General features: G+C 37.3%; 1 protein-coding gene across 2 annotated transcripts; it reads left to right on the top strand.

Annotated features, from left to right (window-relative positions):
- Window positions 1-1,643: 1,643 nt before the first annotated feature.
- On the top strand, window positions 1,644-19,868 carry phka1b (phosphorylase kinase, alpha 1b (muscle)). 2 transcript variants are annotated; one of them, XM_051878758.1, is made up of 32 exons: window positions 1,644-2,046; window positions 3,570-3,728; window positions 4,001-4,048; window positions 6,596-6,764; window positions 6,853-6,935; window positions 7,015-7,095; window positions 7,223-7,321; window positions 7,437-7,583; window positions 8,079-8,132; window positions 8,235-8,357; window positions 8,442-8,537; window positions 8,696-8,803; window positions 10,960-11,038; window positions 11,172-11,306; window positions 11,713-11,822; window positions 11,920-12,064; window positions 12,155-12,233; window positions 12,318-12,388; window positions 13,103-13,264; window positions 13,353-13,429; window positions 15,053-15,198; window positions 15,314-15,467; window positions 15,574-15,653; window positions 15,722-15,800; window positions 15,878-16,007; window positions 17,032-17,133; window positions 17,218-17,333; window positions 17,419-17,463; window positions 17,553-17,714; window positions 17,806-17,859; window positions 18,785-18,985; window positions 19,142-19,868. In XM_051878758.1, the coding sequence occupies exons 1-32, from the start codon at window positions 1,969-1,971 to the stop codon at window positions 19,313-19,315; spliced, it is 3,546 nt and encodes a 1,181-aa protein (XP_051734718.1). In that variant the 5' UTR covers window positions 1,644-1,968; the 3' UTR covers window positions 19,316-19,868. The 2 variants fall into 2 exon arrangements, with proteins under 2 accessions (XP_051734718.1, XP_051734719.1); XM_051878759.1 differs by lacking the exons at window positions 1,644-2,046; window positions 3,570-3,728; window positions 4,001-4,048; window positions 6,596-6,764; window positions 6,853-6,935 and having other exon boundaries at window positions 8,084-8,132.
- The last annotated feature ends 1,640 nt before the right edge of the window (window positions 19,869-21,508 follow it).

Here is a 21,508-nt window from a genome sequence, read left to right as displayed (position 1 = left end):
TTTGGAACTATTTTCTTTGCTGGAGCAACAATTGGCAAATCTCACTTTTAACTTGTTCTTTATTGAACTATTGCTGGGGGCATAAGCGTAATTTGCGGGTGGGACATGTCCCCACCACTTTTTGCCAGGGTCGATATTGTCCCCACCACTTTTTGAAACATCTCGCGGCACGGATGTATAATAATACAAAAGAAACATCTCTAGTTTATTAACAATTCGTTCGTTTGTGTTAAATAATAGGCGATCCGGCGCTGGGATGTGTTGTTTTTGAAATCACGTTGAGTGCTCGTTGCCGCTGTTATCAGTGGCGCAACAGTTTTCTCTTTGCGCTCGTGCACAGTGCGCAGTCTTCACACGGACGAGCGCTTCAATCTATCGATGTTGCGTCCGCAGACTCTATTCGTTCCGGTGAAATCACAAACAAAATGCACATAAACGTGTCTCTGCTCTTGATAAACAATCACTGATGAACATCTTTGGTTTTATTGAGAAAAAAATAAAATAAATACCACGAGGGCGGATTAGACCCCACAACCTCTGGCATGCGGAACAAAAGCTCTACCTCTAGTCCATCAGGACAATCTAATGGTAGGTGCAGATTTACGTATTTACTGACTAATGTAAATACTTTCGAGACTAACTATATTATATTATAGTAGATGTAAGGACGAAACTATCATATTAAACATGAGGTCTATGTCAATAAATTTTGTGCATTTATTATTATAATGATACACTCCCGACACACACATTCCTGTCCCACCCACTTTTTAAAACAAAGTTACGCCACTGGCTGGGGGTAGGCCTGCATTACAAGTAATGTGGGTTAAGTAATCAGATTACTTTCAAGTAACTAGTAAAGTAATGCTTTATTTTTAAATTTACAACAAAATATCTGAGTTACTTTTTCAAATAAGTTAGTGCGGAGGCGTTGTGTGTAAACATGATGGTTATTTTAGATCTAGACTAAATGTGAGCAGGCATTTACTCATCTCACTTGCACAAAAACAGATTCAGTATTCCTCAAAATGAATAAAAACAGTGAAATGCAACCTCAGAAAGTTACAAAAACGTGCTCTAATTAAATATGTTTAAAAAAACATATTATTTATGTATTTAATCTCACTTTATTAACCAATGTCTTTGCTGCTGACCTTTGATGATCCAATCTAACCATAGTAATAAGCAAACATCCCATTAGATAAACATCACATTTGTTTCATTTTTGATTTTATTGTTGAAGAGTTGCGCCTTCTACTGTACAGGCGTGAATTTGCATTTCCTTCAGCCTGAAGCTTATTAATTCCAGTTACCTATGGTGTGAAAAGGCCTTTACATTTGCCAAAAATAGAATAACTTTTTTTGTTTATTAAAACAAACAAACAAACAAGCCCAGCCCAGATGTGAAAAAGTAACGCAAAAGTAACGCAACACATTACTTTCCATAAAAAGTAACTAAGTGATGCAATTAGTTACTTTTTTTAACGCAATATTGTAATGTATTACTTGTAAAAGTAACTTTCCCCAGCACTGATTTTGTGTAGTACAAAAATAAATCTGACTCGCAATCGTGCTGTTGATGTGAATGAATCAGCATGGCTAAATAGGCTGAATCGTTTTGTAAACAACAACAGAAGCTACATCGTCTTCATATCAGTGGTATAGTTGTTGATTCAACATTTTGCTAAGTGTGTTGCATTATATATGTTATGTTATTTTTAAATGTGTTTTAATTTGTATTATTGTTTTTATTGTATTTTAATTATGGATGAAAAATTGTGCCTGTAGCTATAAGACAGCGTGCGCCTCAACACCAGTTACGCCATCTGATGTAACAGATACTACTGAATTACTCGTCTTTGACATTTACCTACCTCACATGTACGGTACTTGATACTTGTCCACTGGCAGCTAAGACACAGTGCTAGTGAGACTGTAGAGCTAAACTGCATTTAGAAAGCAACTATAATGAGAAGTCGCAGTAATTCTGGAGTGAAACTCGACAACTATGCCAGAACTTTGCAACAGACAATCCTCTGTCACCAGGTAAGCCAAAAAATCTCACTTTCACTGATTATAAGAGAGCAGCCCGTGCTGTGTTGACATCCTAACAGCCCTTGTGAAAAAGAAGTACGCTACACTTTAGCATCATTTTAAAAAGAGTAGATGTACTTATTACGGAAAAAAATAATATACTTAGGTGGAAACTGAATGTTATGTTAGTAAATGTTAACTGAGATTAATAACTGCTGTAGAAGTATTGTTCACGGTTAGTTCATGTTAAATAATGTAGTTAACTTATGCTAACAAATGAAACCTTACTGTAAAGTGTTACCAAAATATACTTTAATGTCATTTCTATTGAAACTTCTGTCATGTATTTAAATACATTTGTAATTACAATTTTGTACATTTAACTTTAAATATAATGTTGAACAACACACTACAGTTAAAATTATAATCAGGTAGGCCTACTTTACATGTGCTTTAGTTAGCACATCAAAATATATGTACTTCTTTAAAGCATAACAAAATTATTTAAAAAGTCTTTTAAAGTGAAAGCTTTATTTGTCGTTACTTGTAAGATTTTAAGTATGCACTACAAGGGCACATTCAATAATTAAATTAAACACACTTCATTTTCACAAGAGAGTTTACAGTTTGAATTTGGGTTATCAAGCATTTGAGAATATTTTATAAAACGAATCATACATGTTTAATGGGTTAGTTAATGGGTTGGTTCAAGACATCGTTAAAATAGTCCATGTGACTACAGTGGTTCAACCTTAATGTTAAAGTGACAAGAATACTTTTTGTGCGCAAAAACAAAACAAAAATAATGACTTTATTCAACAATATCCTCTCTTCTGTGTCATTCTCTTACACTATTTACTTTCAGCGCTTCCAGGTTCTATGTCAGAACGGCGAATCATTATCGGCCGGCTCCTCATCAGCATCACACGCATGAGTCGTGCTGCTCACGTGAACAGCCTCGGCCTATACTGAGCCGGCGTCCGGGCGTGAACACGGAAGCGCTGAACTGCGTTCACTACGTCAACAGCGCATGGCAACAGTTCAATAAAGTTTTTGTTTTGTTTTTGCGCACAAAATGTATTCTTGTCGTTTCATTACATTAAGGTTGAACCACTGTAGTCACATCGAATATTTTAACGATGTCTTTAGTACCTTTCTGGACCTTGAAAGAGGTTGTTAAATTGCTGTCAATGGACGAGTCAGATACCTCTCGGATTCCATCAAAAATATCTTAATTTGTGTTCCGAAAATGAACGAAGGTCTTATATGTGGAATGACATGAGGGTGAGTAATTAATGACAGAAATTTCATTTTTGGATGAACTAAACCTTGAAGGCAACAGGACTGTGCTAAAGTAAAATTACTCATTATGAAAGAGAACATTTAAAACACAGACATAGAATTTAAAGTATCACATGCTTTAAATGTTACTGGCCAGGCTATTGGTGAGACTTTAAATCACATAAATATAATTAATTCTAGTATGATAGACCCTCAGGATAATGACTTATATGGTTCCTTATAATATTTTGCAGGATCCGGTGACAGGGTTACTCCCAGGAGATGAGAAGTTACCTCATGCCTGGGTTAGAGACAATGTGTACTCCATCTTGTCTGTGTGGGCTCTGAGTCTGGCCTACAGGAAGAATGCAGACAGAGATGAAGACAAAGCCAAAGCCTATGAACTGGAGCAGGTTGGTTCATGCATACATAGTGAGTTGAGATACAAGCAAAACTATACAATTTTGTCAAAGGGCATCGGAGACCATGTCTGCCCATGTCCCAGACATTTAATATTTTCTGCTCATTAGTGTTTGTGTCTGGGAGACCATGTAAAATGCCAGAGGGCAAATCATTTGGCTCATGTTTCTTTCATGGTCATAGCAGATGGAGAGGATAAGGTCACGGTCAAGGCTCACTGCTCTCTTTCTCTCCCTCTTTTTCTCTGTCTCTTCTCATTCTGTAGAGCGTGGTCAAACTCATGCGAGGGTTACTGCAGTGTATGATGAGACAGGTATGGATAAACAACATATCTCATTCCATTATATGCAAATAAATATTTCAAGATTCTGATTGAATCTGAACAAATCCTGCTCATTTTGGGCAGTAAATCTGAAGCATACGGTGTAGATAATGTTTTGCAGTAAGTATTAAGTCAAACATTGTGGTGATCATTTCAAATTATTTTTCTCATTGCAAATGCAATTGCTTTGCAGAAGAACATAGACTACTATTCAAAAGTTTGGAATCAGTAAGATTTTTTTTTGAAGTCTCTTATGCTCACCAAGGCTACATTTATTTGATAAATAAATACAAAAAAGGAAAAAAAAGAGTAAAACAGTAACATAAAATAATATTTTAAAATAATATGTCTTCCTGACATGGTAATGCTCCATTTTTGGCAGCCATTACTCCAGTTTTTCAGGATTCTTTGATAAACAAAATGAGGAAAAAACTATTCATTTAAAATAGAAATCTTTCTTAACATTATAAATGTCATTTCAGATCAATTTATTATGTTCAACTCATGAATAAAAGTATTAATTTCTTTCTTTCTTTCAAAAAAAAAAAAAACCTCATAGTGATCACAAACATTTAAATGCTAATGTGCTTGTTTTTATAAAATCAGTTCATGTTACATAATAATATAATAACATAATGAATATAGTTGAATTTGCTCTGAACAGTTTTGTCTAATAAATACCATTTCTTTCTGACCTGAATCACAGTCTCTGTTCCACAATGACAACCCCATTACCATTTTGAGACATTACTTAATTACTCAGAGGCAATGAATTTTCTCTCAGAGTGTATTGAACTCATTAAGGTTTAGAGTGCATTACAGTGCTTAGCGATTGTACACAAGACTGTCTTAAAATCTTGGCTTGACTATTGTCACCACCACAGCTCTCATTTTTACTGGCTTATTGACAATGAAGTGTGTGTTTGTGTTTCTTTAAGCAAAAAGAATATTACAATTATATATAAGCTATATACATAAAAAATTATTTTAATCATAGCAAACAGGTCAACATACATATTAGAATTATATTAGAGATTGTGAGCTCCATACTGAAATGTGACACACTTTATTAGTGCGCCACTCATGTCTGGGCACACAAAGTGGTTTACAATAACACACACACACACACACACACACATATATATACATTTATATACAGTTGTGGTCAGAATTATTGGCACCCTTGATAAATATGATCAAAGATGACTGTAAAAATAAATCTGCATTGTTTATCCTTTTGATCTTTAATTCATAAAATTAGCAAAAATCTAACCTTTCATTGAAGGAAAAGAATTGAACGCATTATGAAGGGTGTGAATTATTGGCACCTCTTTATCAAGGGTGCCAACAATTCTGACAACAACTGTATATTAGAGATGTGCCGATACTAAATTTCTCCACCAATACCAATAGCCGATTATTTAGAACGATATCTGTCGATACCGGTTAACGATACCGATAGATTCTGCCTTTTATATAGGGTTCTGCCTTTTATACCTTCTTTTAAACTAATGATAATTTCATTATAATTAATAATTATTCATTATATTTTTAATTATTATATTTTGAAAAAAATGCAAATAAAAACTTTATTCTCTCCATTTCATCAACTTGTTTCAGAGTAACTGGTATCAGTTATAAACAAACACTTTACTCAAATGAATATGAACACACATTAACTGAATTCTGAAGATTAAATTGATATTTCTTAACTTTCTGAATGTTATTAATTCATATAATTATTATTAATATTGAACATCAAACTGGTTTCTTAGCATTTTCTTCACACAAAGCCCAAATGCAGTGCTTTTTCCTGACAAGCCGGCTGGCCCTTTGGCGTTGTATAGAATTGTATACTTTGCCTACAAACTTCAGGCATTCTATATTTTCCCTAAGCATTCTATACAATGCCGGATTTCACACATTGCCGGTAACATATGTTCATATATATATATATATATATACAGAATAAAATGGCATATCAAATGTAACTTGTCTCAAAAGTCAGAAAGATTACTGGGTCTAAATGCAGATAAAAGATGTTTAATGGATCAAACATGATACATATTTTATGACTTGACCATGCTAACCATGACATGAAACATATCCAAATAACTACATGAAAACATTAACTTTAGAGGAAGCAAACAAACAATAATCCACAAAGAGTGAGGCTAGACAACAAAGAACACCTGGAACTAATTACAAAGAACAAAAGAACTACAAAACTACAAATGAATGAACAAATGAATGGCAAATTTCTAAATAAAAAACATGATACAGACCACAGGATCCTGACAATGACATAATCAGGCAAAATAATGAAGGAAAAATGCAAAATGCAAGCATAATTCAAAATAAACAAAATAAAGAATATTGTGCCTATCATGTGTCATCCTTAAAAAAAAAAGAATTAAATGTTATGTTCAGTTCAGTTCAGTTATGTTCAAGAAGGATGCTGCATGTGAACCAGCCTTGGTCACAGAAGCAAACAGAAACCTTCTGTACAGTAACTCTGATTCTGTATTCAACTTTCAGCTTGATAAGGTGGAGAAGTTCAAGTACAGCAAAAGCACCGACGATTGCCTTCATGCCAAGTTCCATTCAGGAACGTGTGCCACTGTAGTTGGTGATCAGGAATGGGGTCATCTACAGGTGGACGCTACCTCCATCTTCCTGCTCTTCCTGGCCCAAATGACAGCATCAGGTCAAATTTAACTTATCACAAAAAAAGTGTCTAAATCTTTTGCTTGTGTGGAACAGCAGACTAGATTTTCACCACTTTTTATTTGCAGGGCTGAAGATTGTTTATACACGTGATGAAGTCGATGCTGTCCAGAATCTGATCTTTTACATTGAATCTGCGTACAAAGTGGCGGTAAGCACCTTAATGCTGTTCTGATACGGAAGGATTTCATAGGTTTTCCATGGGTATTAAGACTGGAAATGATCCTCAGGATTTTGGAATGTGGGAACGAGGAGACAAGACGAATAAAGGGATCCCTGAGATAAATGTCAGCTCTATTGGAATGGCAAAGGTAATATTTAGCATTTTATTTATAAATTGCATAATCAGTTAAGAATTGGTTTCACGTGTCTAACAAGTGTCAAATAATGATTTCCTCGTGATAAAAAAGCATGACCTCTTACTGCATGTTTATTCAGGCAGCTTTGGAGGCCTTGGATGGACTGAACCTTTTTGGTGCCAAGGGTGGCCCAGAATCTGTCGTACACGCTTTAGCTGATGACATTCAGCACTGCCAAGTAATAAACTAATTTATGATGTCACACATGGGAAGACAGCCTCCATATTATTCAGAGCTTCCAAGCCTCCTGAAACTAACTGAATGTTTTTTTCTTTTTGGATCCTTTACAATAGTCTATTCTCAGCTCCATGCTGCCGAGGGCATCAACATCCAAAGAGGTGGACGCTGGGGTTCTGTCCATCATCTCTTATCCAGCATTTGCAGTTGACGACATTGATATTGTTAATATCACCAAAGAAGAAATCATTTCAAAACTTCAGGTGAATATGGATATCAATAAATCCCTTGATGTGTTTCATGTACTAAGTGTTGAGGTCAGTGTGTGACATTATAGCATTTTTTTTGTGTGATTTTTGTCTCATGAATATGACTTTGTTGATAGTTTAAGACAACAAGCATTTTGCTCCTTAATGACATTTGTTCGAGAAAACATGAAATGAAGCACATAATTCTGGACATTTAAATTTAAAACAGTGTAAATATTTGGGAGGAAAAATCAGAGAACTGTGTAAACAATTTAAGAAAATATATATATTTTTTTCATCTAAATAGTGATATCTTGACATTTGAAGTTCAGTGAAGATATTGACATAATAATTAAACAAATAAAAATATATAAATTATATATTTATGATTTGTTATTATTTTTTAACTTAATAAATTAAATATTTAAAAAAATGTTATTAATTGCTTTTTTAAAGTTTCGACAAACGCTTAATTTTACAGTGTTTATTTACCCCTGTACTGTCTCATAGGGCAGATATGGATGCTGTCGCTTTCTTAGAGATGGACACAAAACTCCCCGAGAGGTAAAACCGTGTATTTGTGAGACAATATGTCATGTCTATGTGTGTGGTTGTCTTTTGTATGGGCATTTGGAGCTTATTCCTACACAATCATTTATTTCTTAGGACCCGAATCGATTGTACTACGAGTCATCAGAGCTGAAGCTCTTTGAGAACATAGAGTGTGAATGGCCACTGTTCTGGACATACCTCATTCTGGATGGCATTTTTATCAACAGTCCAGAACAGGTACAAACAATACACTATAGACAACAGACAATCTGACTATTCTTCAGAAAACAATGCTCTCTTGCTTGTTCCTCTCTTATTTAGGTTCAGGAGTACAGAGATGCTTTAGATGGCATTCTCATCAGAGGGAAGAATGGATTACGTTTGGTCCCTGAGCTTTATAGTGTTCCTCCAGATAAGGTACAATCTGGACACATTTAGTTATTTTTCTATTAATACTAAATCAATAGATTTTGTACTGTTACGAAAAGCCTAAAGCGAAATTCCTGGTTTAGTAATTCTTTGTGGGTTATTCCAAATGAAAATGGCCTTCACCCTGTATGTGTCATTTCATCTAGGTTGATGAAGAGTATGTTAATCCTCACACAGTGGAGAGAGTGCCAGTAGGCAAATGTCCACTGAAATGGGGCCAGTCTCTGTACATATTGGGTAACCTGCTGGCAGAGGTACAGTAAATTCCACAAAAATCGCTCTATATGGTAATGCTGTACTGCAGTGTTTCTCAATCTGTTCCTGGAGGCCCCCTGCACATTTTTTCTCCCTTATGAAAGACACCTGTTTCAACTAATTTATCTTATTAATTTCATTAATATAGTTCAATTGATTTGTGTACATACATTTAAAACTTTGAAAATAAGATTAAATTGAATTAAATTGAGATACATAAAATGAAAAAAAAAAAAACCATAATTTAATATGTAATATATTTAACATATATGTGTATAAAATAGAAAAATGTAAAAAAGTTATGTAAAAAAGTAATAATATCACTGTTTTTTACTATATTTTTGATTAAATAAATGCAGGCTTGATGAACATAAGTGTCTTGTTGGGCAAGGTAGACAAAGATGATGGAGGAGCAGGGAGAGGTGGATCTTAATATCAGCCTTAAAAACTTTATTAATAAACAAAAGAAAGAAGATAATCAAAAATACGGGAATCGCAGGAGTACAAAACGTAACAGCTTTGGCTTAAACTCAAAGACAATACAGGACAATGGACAGAACTAAACTCTAATTTATATGACAGACTTAACCAAAATCAGGTATGCAACATAATTAGTAACCATGACAACAAATGAAGAGCGGGAACAGGAGCAGAACACAGGAAAACAAGGGGATACAAACTAAAAGTCCATAAAACATAACCGGAAGGTGGGTCCTCACCCTGTGAACAGAAACTACACCTTAGTGGAGTGAGGGGGAAAAACAGAAACAAAGTTCATTGGAGGAGGGGCAGGGGGAATGGGAAGAAGAGTCCATGGGGGAGACCATGAGGGAGGAACCAGGGAGGAGATGGAGGAAAGAGCTAGGGAGTGACCCAGAGCAGAGCCATAAGGACGAAGGACCTGGCGGAACCGATGGAGGGAGGAGCCAGGGTGAAGCCAGGAGCCCTACTGACTGAGGTGGAGCCGGGACGGGTTGAGACCCAGGCAGAGCCGAAGAGATAAAGACCCGGGGTGACACTGTAAGCTTGGAGGGCCAAAGAGGTGTTGCAGGCTCGTGGGATCAAGGTGGAGACGGGAGATCAGCAGACTGGGGCTGAGCGGGTGGGAGTGAGGACAATGCTGGAATGGAAGGAAGGAGGAGCCCAGCGGAGCCAGATGGTGGAGGGTTGAGGCACAGCCCTGGAGACCTGGAAGTCCAAGGCGAAGCCAGAACAACTATGGACCAGACAGATTGAGAGTGACTCTTGAAGGACCAGCACCACATCCTCTTGTACCACTGTTTGAAGAATTTATCTTCCAGAATCTGGCAGTAAGTTTTGGGAGTTCATTTTTATTCCATATCTGCAAGACGGACTTTTCAGGATAGAAGATGGACTAAAAATGAACTCCCACACCTTACTGCCAGATTCTCGAAGATAAATTCTTCAAACAGTGGTACAAGAGGATGTGTTGCTGGTCCTTCAAGAGCCGCTCTCAATCTGTCTGTCTATAAAACATATAAAAAAACAGTGTTCATGTATTTTACAACACTTCAGCTTGTGATTCTTATTAAGTGGGGGTCATTTTTTAGCTAACCTAACCTTCTAAGTCTGAGATCCTGACACCTTGCACTTCTGTAGACTCCAGGTAGTTCTGGGAAATGGTGGCACTGGAGACTAAAGGGTTCCTGATGGTTTCACACTCAATTCTTCACCTTAATTCTTAATTACTTTGCAGTTAACATGTGTCTTTTCTTCTCCACCTGTTTTTGTCTGACCCTGCTGACCCAATGAGTGTTTTGCTGTCCATTGGTCATGCCTTAACTTTGGAATTTCTAGTACTGCATTAGTATTGCATCCTTTTCATGAGCATTTAATAATTTTTGACTTTTCAGTCTGAGTTAAATCTCTTTTTTGGATAATTTTGCCTGTAAAAGAAAATCTGCCTAATAATTATGCACACCTGAATATAAGGTGTTTTACATTTCCAGCCTTCGTAAACCGTTATATATCACTTATAAATCATTAAATACAAAATTAATAGTAGTTTTTAAGATTGATGTGGTTTGTAATTGGTGAAATGTGCTTGGAAAAAAAAATATGATCAGAAAATCAACTTGCCTAATAATTCTGCACACGGTGTATATGTGAAATATTGTTGTTTTTGACTTCATAGGGTTTTTTAGCAGCTGGGGAAATTGATCCTCTCAATAGACGCCTCTCCACTATTCCCAAGCCTGATGTTGTGGTTCAAGGTAAGACCTACAGTGTTTGACAGTAGCTAAAACTGGGTTAATCAGTTTAGACTGTGTTTGACATTGAATCTATTACATAAATATTCTATCTCACCATATTTACACTGGCTGTTCTCCATTCTTGTGTTTTCAGTGTCTATCCTGGCAGAAAATGACGAGATTAAACGGGTCCTGCAGAGCCATGGCATTGACTCAGAAACCCTGGAGGACGTTCACCCAATCCGAGTTCAGCCCTCCAGAGTCCTCAGTCACATCTATGCCAGACTAGGTGAACTCAGGGTGGAAGGGATTGTTAATGCAAAAATAAAAATTCTATCATCATTTACGCACCTTTATGTTATTCCAAACTTCGGTAGAAGAAATGGGAGTGAATGGTGAATGGTGAAAAGTGAATGGTGACCATAGAAAGATTTTCAGTAAACAATGAATTCAATTTCAGTCTGTTTCTCACACAAAGTTTTCAAATGGCTTCAGAAGACTTGAAATATAATGCACAAATAGTATGGAATACTTTTATGATGCTTTTGTGGTGCCTTTTTGTCACTTTTTGAGCTTAATAAGCTGGTCCCCAACCACATTTATCATATGAAAAGGATATGTCATTTAAGCGAGAGAGAGATGCAAAATACAAATAAAGACTGAAGGATTTTACTATATTTTGGTCTTTTTTTCAGGGCGTAACCAAAGACTGGGACTGACTGGGCGGCCGTACCGGCGAATTGGTGTGCTGGGAACATCAAAATTCTACATTATTCGCAACACCATCTTTACCTTCACACCCCAAGTAGGTCAGCATGTGAATTCAAATTTGTTGGTGCCTTTTTGAATATTTAGTATCCATTCAGTTAATTTGCTGGTTCTGGTCCTGATCGAATGTGCAGTTTGTAGACCATCATGAGTTTTATCTGGCCCTGGACAATCACATGATTGTGGAGATGCTCCGTATCGACCTCTCCTACCTCTGCTCTCGTTGGAGGATGACCGGCCGACCCACAGTAACATTCCCAATTTCACATGACATGCTCAGTGAGTGAAAAAAATACTTAACGGCCTTAATATGCAGAAAGCAGCTTTATTATTCTAAAAAAAGACTCATTTAGTTTTTGTGCTTCACAGCTGATGACCACAAACAGATTGATCCTGCTGTTTTGGCAACCTTGAAAAAACTACAGGATGGTTACTTTGGAGGAGCAAGGTAATGTATTTAAAGAGGTCAGCACTTGTAATATTTGTTACATACCTGAAGCAGCCCAAAATCAAAAAAGTTTTACATTTCAAGGGTTAAGACTGGGAAACTTTCTGATTTTCTTGACACCTCCTGTTGTGCCCATCTTACATTTATGGACTGTGGTGAGTGAGCCACCAGCTAGCAGCACGTTTAACCAACTTTTTTTTTTTTTTTTTTTGAAAAGACTAAAACCAAAGGGATAATTCATCCAAAAATAAGAAAAATGTCTTTCTTTCTTCTGTTGAACACAAAAGAAGGTATTTGTAAAATGACTCACTGGTCCATTGTAGCTGCTGACTTTCAAAATTTATATATAAAATATTTTGGTTTGTGTTCCACAGAAGAAAGAAAGTCATATAGGTTTGGAATGACATGAGGGTGAGTAATGATGACAGAATTTTCATTTTTGGGTGAACTACAGTACCCTTGTGAAACGAAGTTTGCTTAAATGTCTTGATTTTGCATTTGTAGAATACTTCAAATCTTGAAAGTAGTCACTTAATCACTTTTCTTACGTGAAAGATTACCGACAAACATTCTTGTTTGGAGGGTTAAGTCAGCTGTCTGGGGTTTGTTGGCTGTTGACTTGCAGTTTTTTCCTTTTCTGCATGACATTTTATGTTGAAATGTGTGGCCTGTGGTTGACAGTCAGTCTGTAAGACAGTTTGCCTACCTGCATGGGTGGATTGAGAGGCAATTTTGTGACAGAGCAGTAACTGCTGTCACAGTTTTATATATTGACACATGTGGTGAAATATTCAATCTCGTCTCAAAAGTGACAGAAGACGTGCTCAACCCTCTGAGAGTTTTATTTAATTGTGTGTGTGTGTTTGCAGAGGTGGATGACCTGGCTGTGTATCTGGACCAGTTACTGGCAGTTCCTCAGCAAAGTCCCATTAGTGCCACTAAAGGAGGCCTCAGCCGCTTCAGGGCAGCTGCCAAAAAGACACGGGAAATGGTGTCTCTGGTGCACAAAGCCAGAGAGCTCAATATACACAGTGAGTTCAGAATGGGGCTTTTTAGACAGTCATTTTGCCTTTGCAATGCTCAGAAATAATTCATGATTTTATTTTGACCTCCCCGCAGATGTGCACATGTACCTTCCAACTAAACTTTTCCGTTCGCCAGCACCAAACCTTAATTTGCTGGATAACAAAGGAAAGGTAGATAACACTAAATTACTGGCATTCACTGTGAACATTTAAATAATAATTAGAACAATCATTTGGATGTCTCTTCATAAAAGTATGCTTGATTTTTCATGGAGAAACTGTTTTTAGCGATAATTTAAAACCTTCCAACAATGTGTTTAGTGGTTGTTAGGTAATTGTACACCGATCAGGCATAACATTATGACCACCTTCCTAATATTGTGTTGGTCCCTTTTTTGCTGCCAAAACAGTCCTGGCCCATCAAGGCATGGAGTCCACTAGACCCCTGAAGGTGAGCTGTGGTATCTGGCACCAAGATGTTAGCAGCAGATCCTTTAAGTCCTGTAAGTTGTGAGGTGGAGCCTCCATGGATTGGACTTGTTTGTTCAGCACATCCCACAGATGCTCGATTGGATTGAGATCTGGGGAATTTGGAGGCCATGTCAACACCTTAAACTCGTTGTTGTGCTCCTCAAACCATTCCTGGACCATTTTTGCTTTGTAGCAGGGTGCATTATCCTGCTGAAAGAGGCCACAGCCACCAGGGAATACCGTTTCCATGAAAGGGTGTACATGGTCTGCAATAATGCTTAGGTAGGTGTTACGTGTCAAAGTAACATCCACATGGATGGCAGGACCCAAGGTTTCCCAGCAGAACATTGCCCAAAGCATCACACTGTCTCCATTGGCTTTCCTTCTTCCCATAGTGCTTCCTGGTGCCATGTGTTCCCCAGGTAAGCGACGAACACGCACCCAGCCATCCACATGATGTAAAAGAAAACGTGATTCATCAGACCAGGCCACCTTCTTCCATTACTCCATGGTCCATTTCTGATGCTCATGGTCCCACTGTTGGCGCTTTCGTTGTGGACAGGGGTCAGCATGGGCACCCTGACTGATCTGCGGCTATGCAGCCCCATACACAACAAACTGTGATGCACTGTGTATTCTGACACCTTTCTTTCAGAACCAGCATTAACTTCTTGAGCAATTTGAGCTACAGTAGCTCGTCTGTTGGATCAGACCACACGGGTCAGCCTTCGCTCCCCATGTGCATCAATGAGCCTTGGCCGCCCATGACCCTGTCGCCGGTTCACCACTGTTCCTTCCTTGGACCACTTTTGATAGATACTGATGACTGCAGACCGGGAACACCCCACAAGAACTGCAGTTTTGGAGATGCTCTGACCCAGTAGTCTAGCCATCACAATTTGGCCCTTGTCAAACTCATTCAAATCCTTACGCTTGCCCATTTTTCCTGCTTGTAACATCAACTTTAAGAACAAAATGTTCACTTGCTGCCTAATATATCCCACCCACTAACAGGTGCCGTGATGAAGAGATAATCAGTGTTATTCATTTCAACTGTCAGTGGTCATAATGCTATGCCTAATCGGTGTGTATATCATTTCTGTGATTGCAACCTTAAATTTAAGTACACAGCTAGGTACCTTTGCCATTATTCATATCAAATACTGTTTTACTTCAAAACACAGTCTGTAATGTTGTGATTCATTTCAGAGAGATTAATAGATCTGAAGAATTTATTTTCTGAATAATATCTATATAGAAAAAAATGAAAGGGAAAATTGCTTTCTGGATTTCACAATGAGCTGACTTTTTTCCACTGCAAAGATATCTGAGACACAGGCTCCTCATTCTGTGAACCTGCCCAGAGACGTCAATGGTGGGATTGACTACCTAGCTCTAGTGCAGATGCTGAAACAAAGTCAGAACTTACAGGATCAGGCTGACATTCTCTACATACTCTTCAAAGATAAGTCAGTATCGCCAAAACTATTTGATGAGTTTTGTTAGTCTGTCTCCTAGGAAAGAGCTCTACTGTGGCTGTGGAGGTTATATGAGAATAAATGATGTTGGGATTTCTGTTATAAGGGGAATGGATTGGGACACCAAGCTACATGGGAAAGGTTGGATGGTAAGACGACTACTGAGTGATTTGTATGAAAAGGCAGGAAGTCTGAAACACTGGGGCCTCATTCGGATGATCTCCGGGATGCTACGCAAGAAAGTAGAAGAGCTGGATGCTGTAAGTATCAGCACTGCCACTATTACAATGTCAGATTTCCTGTGTCTTTATGTAAATTAAACAAAATGTTCTCAGACTGTAGTTATTGAATGTTTTCCATTAACAGGCATGCTCAGATTTGCTAATTCATCAGAAACATCTAACAGTTGGCCTTCCTCCTGAACCAAGAGAGAAAACTATTTCAGCGTGAGTACACACAGATATGTCTATATTCTTGTTTACCTGTTCATACTACAGTCTTTGTCTCTCTATAGTCCTGTGCCTCCAGACAAGCTGGCAAGGCTGATCGATGAGGCTAGTGAGAACAACCTCACCATCGCCATTCTCACTCAGGTTAGAGCTGAAGGTCAGATCCACATCTCAACCTTGTATGTTTTAATTCCACTGACACTTGTATACGCTCCTGGCAGGAGATAATGGTGTATCTGGGTATGATCATTCGAACCCAGCCGAAAATCTTCAGTGAAATGTTCCGCCTCCGCATTGGCCTCATTCTTCAGGTCATGGTCACTGAGCTCGCCCAGTCCCTCAGCTGTTCAGGTATCTCAGATCCTGTTTCATTAAAACTCATTTAACATGCAGTAAACAATTTTGTTTATTCTTATTTATTTCATATTTATTACAATAAAGTATAAAAATAATGTGATTAAAAGATATGAAAAATAAAACAATATATGGATTTCTAAAGCCACTTTTTGTAATGTCCGTTCACGTACAATGTCTTAGAATTGTCTTCCTCTGGAGGATTTCTCAACAAATATTGATATACACTACAGTTTATGTCACTTATACTCATCTAGGCTGCATTTATTTTATTACAAATTCAGTAAAATAGTAATATTGTGAAATATTATTGCAATATAAAATAATGTTTTCTATTTAACCCTTTTTGAGCATAGATCTGAACCTAAATGGTTGTAATTCATGAATGTTTTGGAATAAAGACCTAAGGTTGGTTTATTTTAAAGAAGACACTCATATTATTACATATTATTATAAAAAAAAAAGTTTTTAAAAGAAGTTTAATGTACTGAACTAAAGATATATATTTTTTAATTTTATAACATACATATTTTACAAAATAAGCTATTTAAATGGTTTTTAAAATGAATTTAAAATGGTTTTCACAGGATGAATTTTGAGTGTTTAAGCTTTGGAATGATACCTAATTTATGATGATTACTAAAATGTGTGATAGGATACAAGGACACAGACAGTTAACAGGCAAATTATTTTAAAATGTAATTTATTCCTGTGATGGCAAAGCTGAAATGAATGGAAAGTTCTTTGACGAATAGAAAGTTCAAAAGAACAGTAATTATTTGAAATGGAAATCTTTTGTAAAATTATAAGTGGTTTTACAGTCACTTTTGATTCATTTATTGCATTCTTGCTGAATGTAAGTACTAATTTCTTAATGTACTGACCCAAAACGTCTGAACGGTAGTGTATATAAGATTAATTAAATTTACCATGTAATTAAATCAATGTTTGAATCAATTGACAACCCTAGTATATATTATTTTAGTCCAGCCATAGAGAAACATATTGGTCATTTTTTTAGGTGAGGAGGCTACAGAGAGTTTGATGAATATGAGCCCATCTGAGATGAAGAACCTGCTGCTTCACATTCTCAGTGGCAAAGAGTTTGGAGTTCAAAAAAGTGGTAAATATATTCATCCATTGCCAGCATCATACTTCATCCATTAGGTCTGTGAATTTGCATTTATCATTTGTATATTTGTACCAGTGCGCTCAGCAGGAAATGTGGTCAGCTCTGCAGTCAGTATCCAGGATAAGAGCAAATCCAGCTTCACCAAAACTGAAGTGAAAGTTGCAAGTAAACGGGGTGGTGATATCAAACTGGTGAGAAAATGCTTGGGATTAGGATGGTTTTGTCTCAGTCTAATTGCAGTAGATTAACACCAGCCACTTTTTCTGTGTCCTTTAGTTTGTGTCCGTCCATTCACTGGATATTGGAAACATTGAATCAGGGGTAAGTGGATCACAGGCAAACATGCCTTTACTTCTTTTCCAAGCTTGAGCTATGTCTTTATAAGTGTTATCAATCTGATTGTTTTCCAGAGATACAGACTTCCATCCATCGAGTCATTTCAGGGATCATTAGGAGCCACGTTGGTGCGTGACAGCAGACATGGCCAGTGGCTTCGGCGCAGACGTCTAGATGGAGCTCTCAACAGAGTCCCTGTTGGATTCTATCAGAACGTCTGGAAGATTCTGCAGAAGGTGAGTGGGACACATTACAATGAGTGCCGAGGCCAGGTTTGTCAAGCTTATGCTTCAAATTAAAAGAATTTTTTTTTCTTTTAATTAACAGTGTAATGGGCTGTCCATTGAGGGCTTTGTGCTTCCATCCTCAACCACAAAAGAGGTAAACAACTTAAAGGATTAGTTCACTTCAGAATTAAAATGTCCTGATAATTTACTCACCCCCATGTCATCCAAGATGTTTATGCCTTTCTTTCTTCAGTCGAAAAGATTTTGAGGAAAACATTCCAGGATTTTTCTCCATATAGTGGACTTCAATAGGGTACAATGGGTTGAAGGTCCAAATTGCAGTTTCAATGTAGCTTAAAAGGACTCTATACGATCCCAGCCAAGGAATAAGGGTATTATCTTGCGAAACGATCGGCCAAAAAAATTGAAAAGTTTATATACTTTTTAACTACAAATGCTCGTCTTGCACTGCTCTGCGATGCGCCACGCATTATGCAGTCACATTGGAAAGGTCACGCGTGACGTAGGCGGAAGTACCGATCCAGTGTCTACAAAGCGACCGTGCAAAGACTAAGTGAAACGCTCTTTACAAAAAAAGGTAAAACAACGATGTTGGATGATTTTGAAGTTGGAGGAGAAAATAAGTTTTTCGCCCTACCACTGTACTTCCACCTATGTCACATGTGACCTTTCTAACGTGATTATGTAATGCGTAGTGCATCGCAGAGCTAGTGCAAGATGAGCGTTTGTTTTTTAAAAAATATATAATTTTTTTTAAGACCCTTATTCCTCGTCTGGGATCATGTAGAGTCCTTTGAAGCTGCACTAAAACTGCAATTTGGACCTTCAAGCCATTGTACCCTGGTGAAATCCATTATATGGAGAAAAATCCTGGAATGTTTTCCTCAAATTTATTTTCGACTGAAGAAAGAAAGACAAAAACATCTTGGATAACATGGGTGTGAGTAAATTATTAGGACATTTTAATTCTGAAGTGAACTAATCCTTTAAAGCCATAAAATGCAGTGATATTTTAGACTTAATTTCACAGAATGATAATAAAATAGTGCCATTTCTAGATGACTCCCGGTGAAATAAAGTTTGCCGTACATGTGGAGACGGTGCTGAACCGCGTTCCTCAGCCTGAATACCGGCAGTTGTTGGTGGAGGCCATCCTGGTTCTGACCATGTTGGCTGAGGTGGACGTCCAGAGTTTGGGTGAAGTCATTCAGGTGGAGAGGATTGTACAAATGGCCAGTGACATGTTCTACAATGATCAGGTTAGCTCTTTGAGGAGGGTTCTTTATATTCCTTATTTTGCAGTGCAATATTGCAATGTTATCACATGCAACTGACTAGCAATAGCAATAGAAACTGCATTTGCACAGGGATTTCATAGAGTCATTAACATTAATGACTGAATTCTGTTTCTGCAGAAAGAACTGGGTGCTGATGAAAGTCTCCTTGAGAGAGATCACATGACTGGCATCTGCAGGCTGCTCTATGACAGCGCTCCCAGTGGCCGCTTTGGAAGCATGACCTACCTTTCTAAAGCAGTGACTAGCTATGTTGAAGACTTTCTTCCCAGTGGAGCTTGTGCCCTTCAGTGAAGCTCCAGACTGAAGTATCACATTTTAAAGGATTAGTTCTCTTCAGAATTAAAATTTTCTGATAATTTAATCACCCCCATGTCATCCAAGATGTTTATGTCTTTCTTTCTTCAGTCGAAAAGAAATTAAGTTTTTTGAGGAAAACATTCCAGGATTTTTCTCCATATAGTGGACTTCAATGGCTACCAACAGGTTGAAGGTCCAAACTGCAGTTTCAATGCAGCTTCAAAGCACTCTACACAATCCCAGCCGAGGAATAAGGGTCTTATCTAGTGAAACCATTGGCCATTTTCTAAAAAAAATAAAAATGATATACTTCTTAACCACAAATGCTCATCTTGCACTGTTCTGTGATGCGCCACGCATGACGTAATCACGTTGGAAAGGTGACGCATGACGTAGGCGGAAGTACCGATCCAGTGTTTACGAAGCGAACATGCAAAGATTAAGTCAAACGGCCTTTACAAAAACAGTTTTATCCCTTATCTGGGATTATGTAGAGCCCTTTGAAGCTGCAATTAAAACCGCAATTTGGATCTTCAACCCTTGGTAGCCGTTGAAGTCCACTATATGGAGAAAAATCCTGAAATGTTTTCCGCAAAAACTTTTCAACTGAAGAAAGAAAAACATAAACATCTTGGATGACATGGGGGTTAGTAAATTATCAGAAAATTTTAGTTCTGAAGAGAACTAATCCTTTAAATGTAGATAATAAGGTATTATTAATCTATGTAGACATTGTTGTGAGAAAATAGTGAGTAAAAAAGTCATTTTGTCTTTTGCGAACAAGTCAAGTTAAATGCGAAGTGTGCTACTTTTGCAGTGGTGTAAAGTATTTGAGAATTTTTTACTGAGTATCAAAGATATTAGCAACTTTTACTCTCTACTTGACTGCATTTTTGGAATTAGTATATGTACCTTTTACCCCTAATATATTTGTGATGAGTAATGTAATTACTTGTTACATTATGCATGGCACCTAACTTTTTCTGCAGCATTTTATTTCTGCTACACAAGAAGTGATATCGCCTTCTAAAGGGCATTGAAGGTACTATATTTTGTGTGTTTTGCCCTTACTCACCCAAACCTATCAACAATGCTACTTTATGCGAATGTGAGTGCATTGCCAGGTAGTTGATGAATCGCAGGTGTTCCATATATGAGATGAGCCGTTTGAAAGTAGCCATGTATTCTGGAGTTTTCTTTTAAGTTTCTGTTGAAAAAGTGCTTGGTTTGTGTGGTTGCAATCAAGATGTAGGCTGTATCCAAAATAGCCCCTTATAGAGTGCTACAGTGATGACACATTTTTGTTGGCCAGACCAGAAGTTAGCATCACCCTGGTTGATTTTTCCATTGGATTGTAGATAATTGCAGAAAATGAGCTCTGTGACCAACAAAAATACATGATAATCTTCACAAATGAACAACTTTTATGAATTTTGAAAACTAAATACAGTTGCCAGAAGTAAAAAGCTAGGCTATAAATGAACTACACCATGGTCAAATGACTTCAGTGTCACCACCACTAAGCTTCCGACAACTCTTTCAGTCTTTATTTAAAAAGCTTTTTCCCTGAATGTTTGAGTAAGAATAGTCTGCAAGAGCGCAAGGTTTGTGAAAGCAGACTAGTGAGTATATGACTTTTACTCTTCATGGTGACGTATAACGTCTCTGACATCCACTGTTGTCCCATTTAGCCATTTGTTAAAAAATCTTTTTCAAGACAAGTAAAAGCTTTTTAAAAAATCACAAATGGGTATTATTGCTGTATTTTATGTCACAGAATAAAAATTGAAAATAACTTGAGCTTGTCTTAACCTCAGACCTTATTTCAGGCATTTAACTAAAAAAACCTATTGACTTCAGAACAATGGAACCGAAATAGTGATAAATATCACTGTTCCCTACATTATTCCACTAATATAGTCAACTATAAATGAAAATGAGTGAGTGAATTCGTGCAGGAATGTATTCTCTAGCGTCTAGCCGTTGAGTGTGCATTGGCTGTGAGTGCACTTGATAATGTTCAATACTTTGGTTTTGGACATCACTAAAAACGACTGTCTCCTCAAATAGTGCACCATATAAGGGTATAGGGGGCGATTTTGGACACAACCATAGTCATCGCCTTGGTATCTTACGTGCACTTTTTGCCAGATGTTGAATAAATGGTATCATTTCCATACAGAAACA

The sequence above is a fragment of the Ctenopharyngodon idella genome, chromosome 21 (genome assembly GCF_019924925.1).
Source record: "Ctenopharyngodon idella isolate HZGC_01 chromosome 21, HZGC01, whole genome shotgun sequence".
In the NCBI taxonomy this organism is placed as follows: Eukaryota; Metazoa; Chordata; class Actinopteri; order Cypriniformes; family Xenocyprididae; genus Ctenopharyngodon; species Ctenopharyngodon idella.
Note: the sequence above shows the minus strand (reverse complement) of the source record. Positions and strands in the feature narration are given on the sequence as shown.

Coding starts and splice junctions, on each gene's coding strand:
- phka1b (XM_051878758.1), top strand. CDS start 1,969: ATGAGAAGTCGCAGTAATTCTGGAGTGAAACTCGACAACTATGCCAGA. Junction 7,096..7,222: donor GCTCTATTGGAATGGCAAAG/GTAATATTTAGC, acceptor ATGTTTATTCAG/GCAGCTTTGGAGGCCTTGGA. Junction 8,358..8,441: donor TTATCAACAGTCCAGAACAG/GTACAAACAATA, acceptor TCTCTTATTTAG/GTTCAGGAGTACAGAGATGC.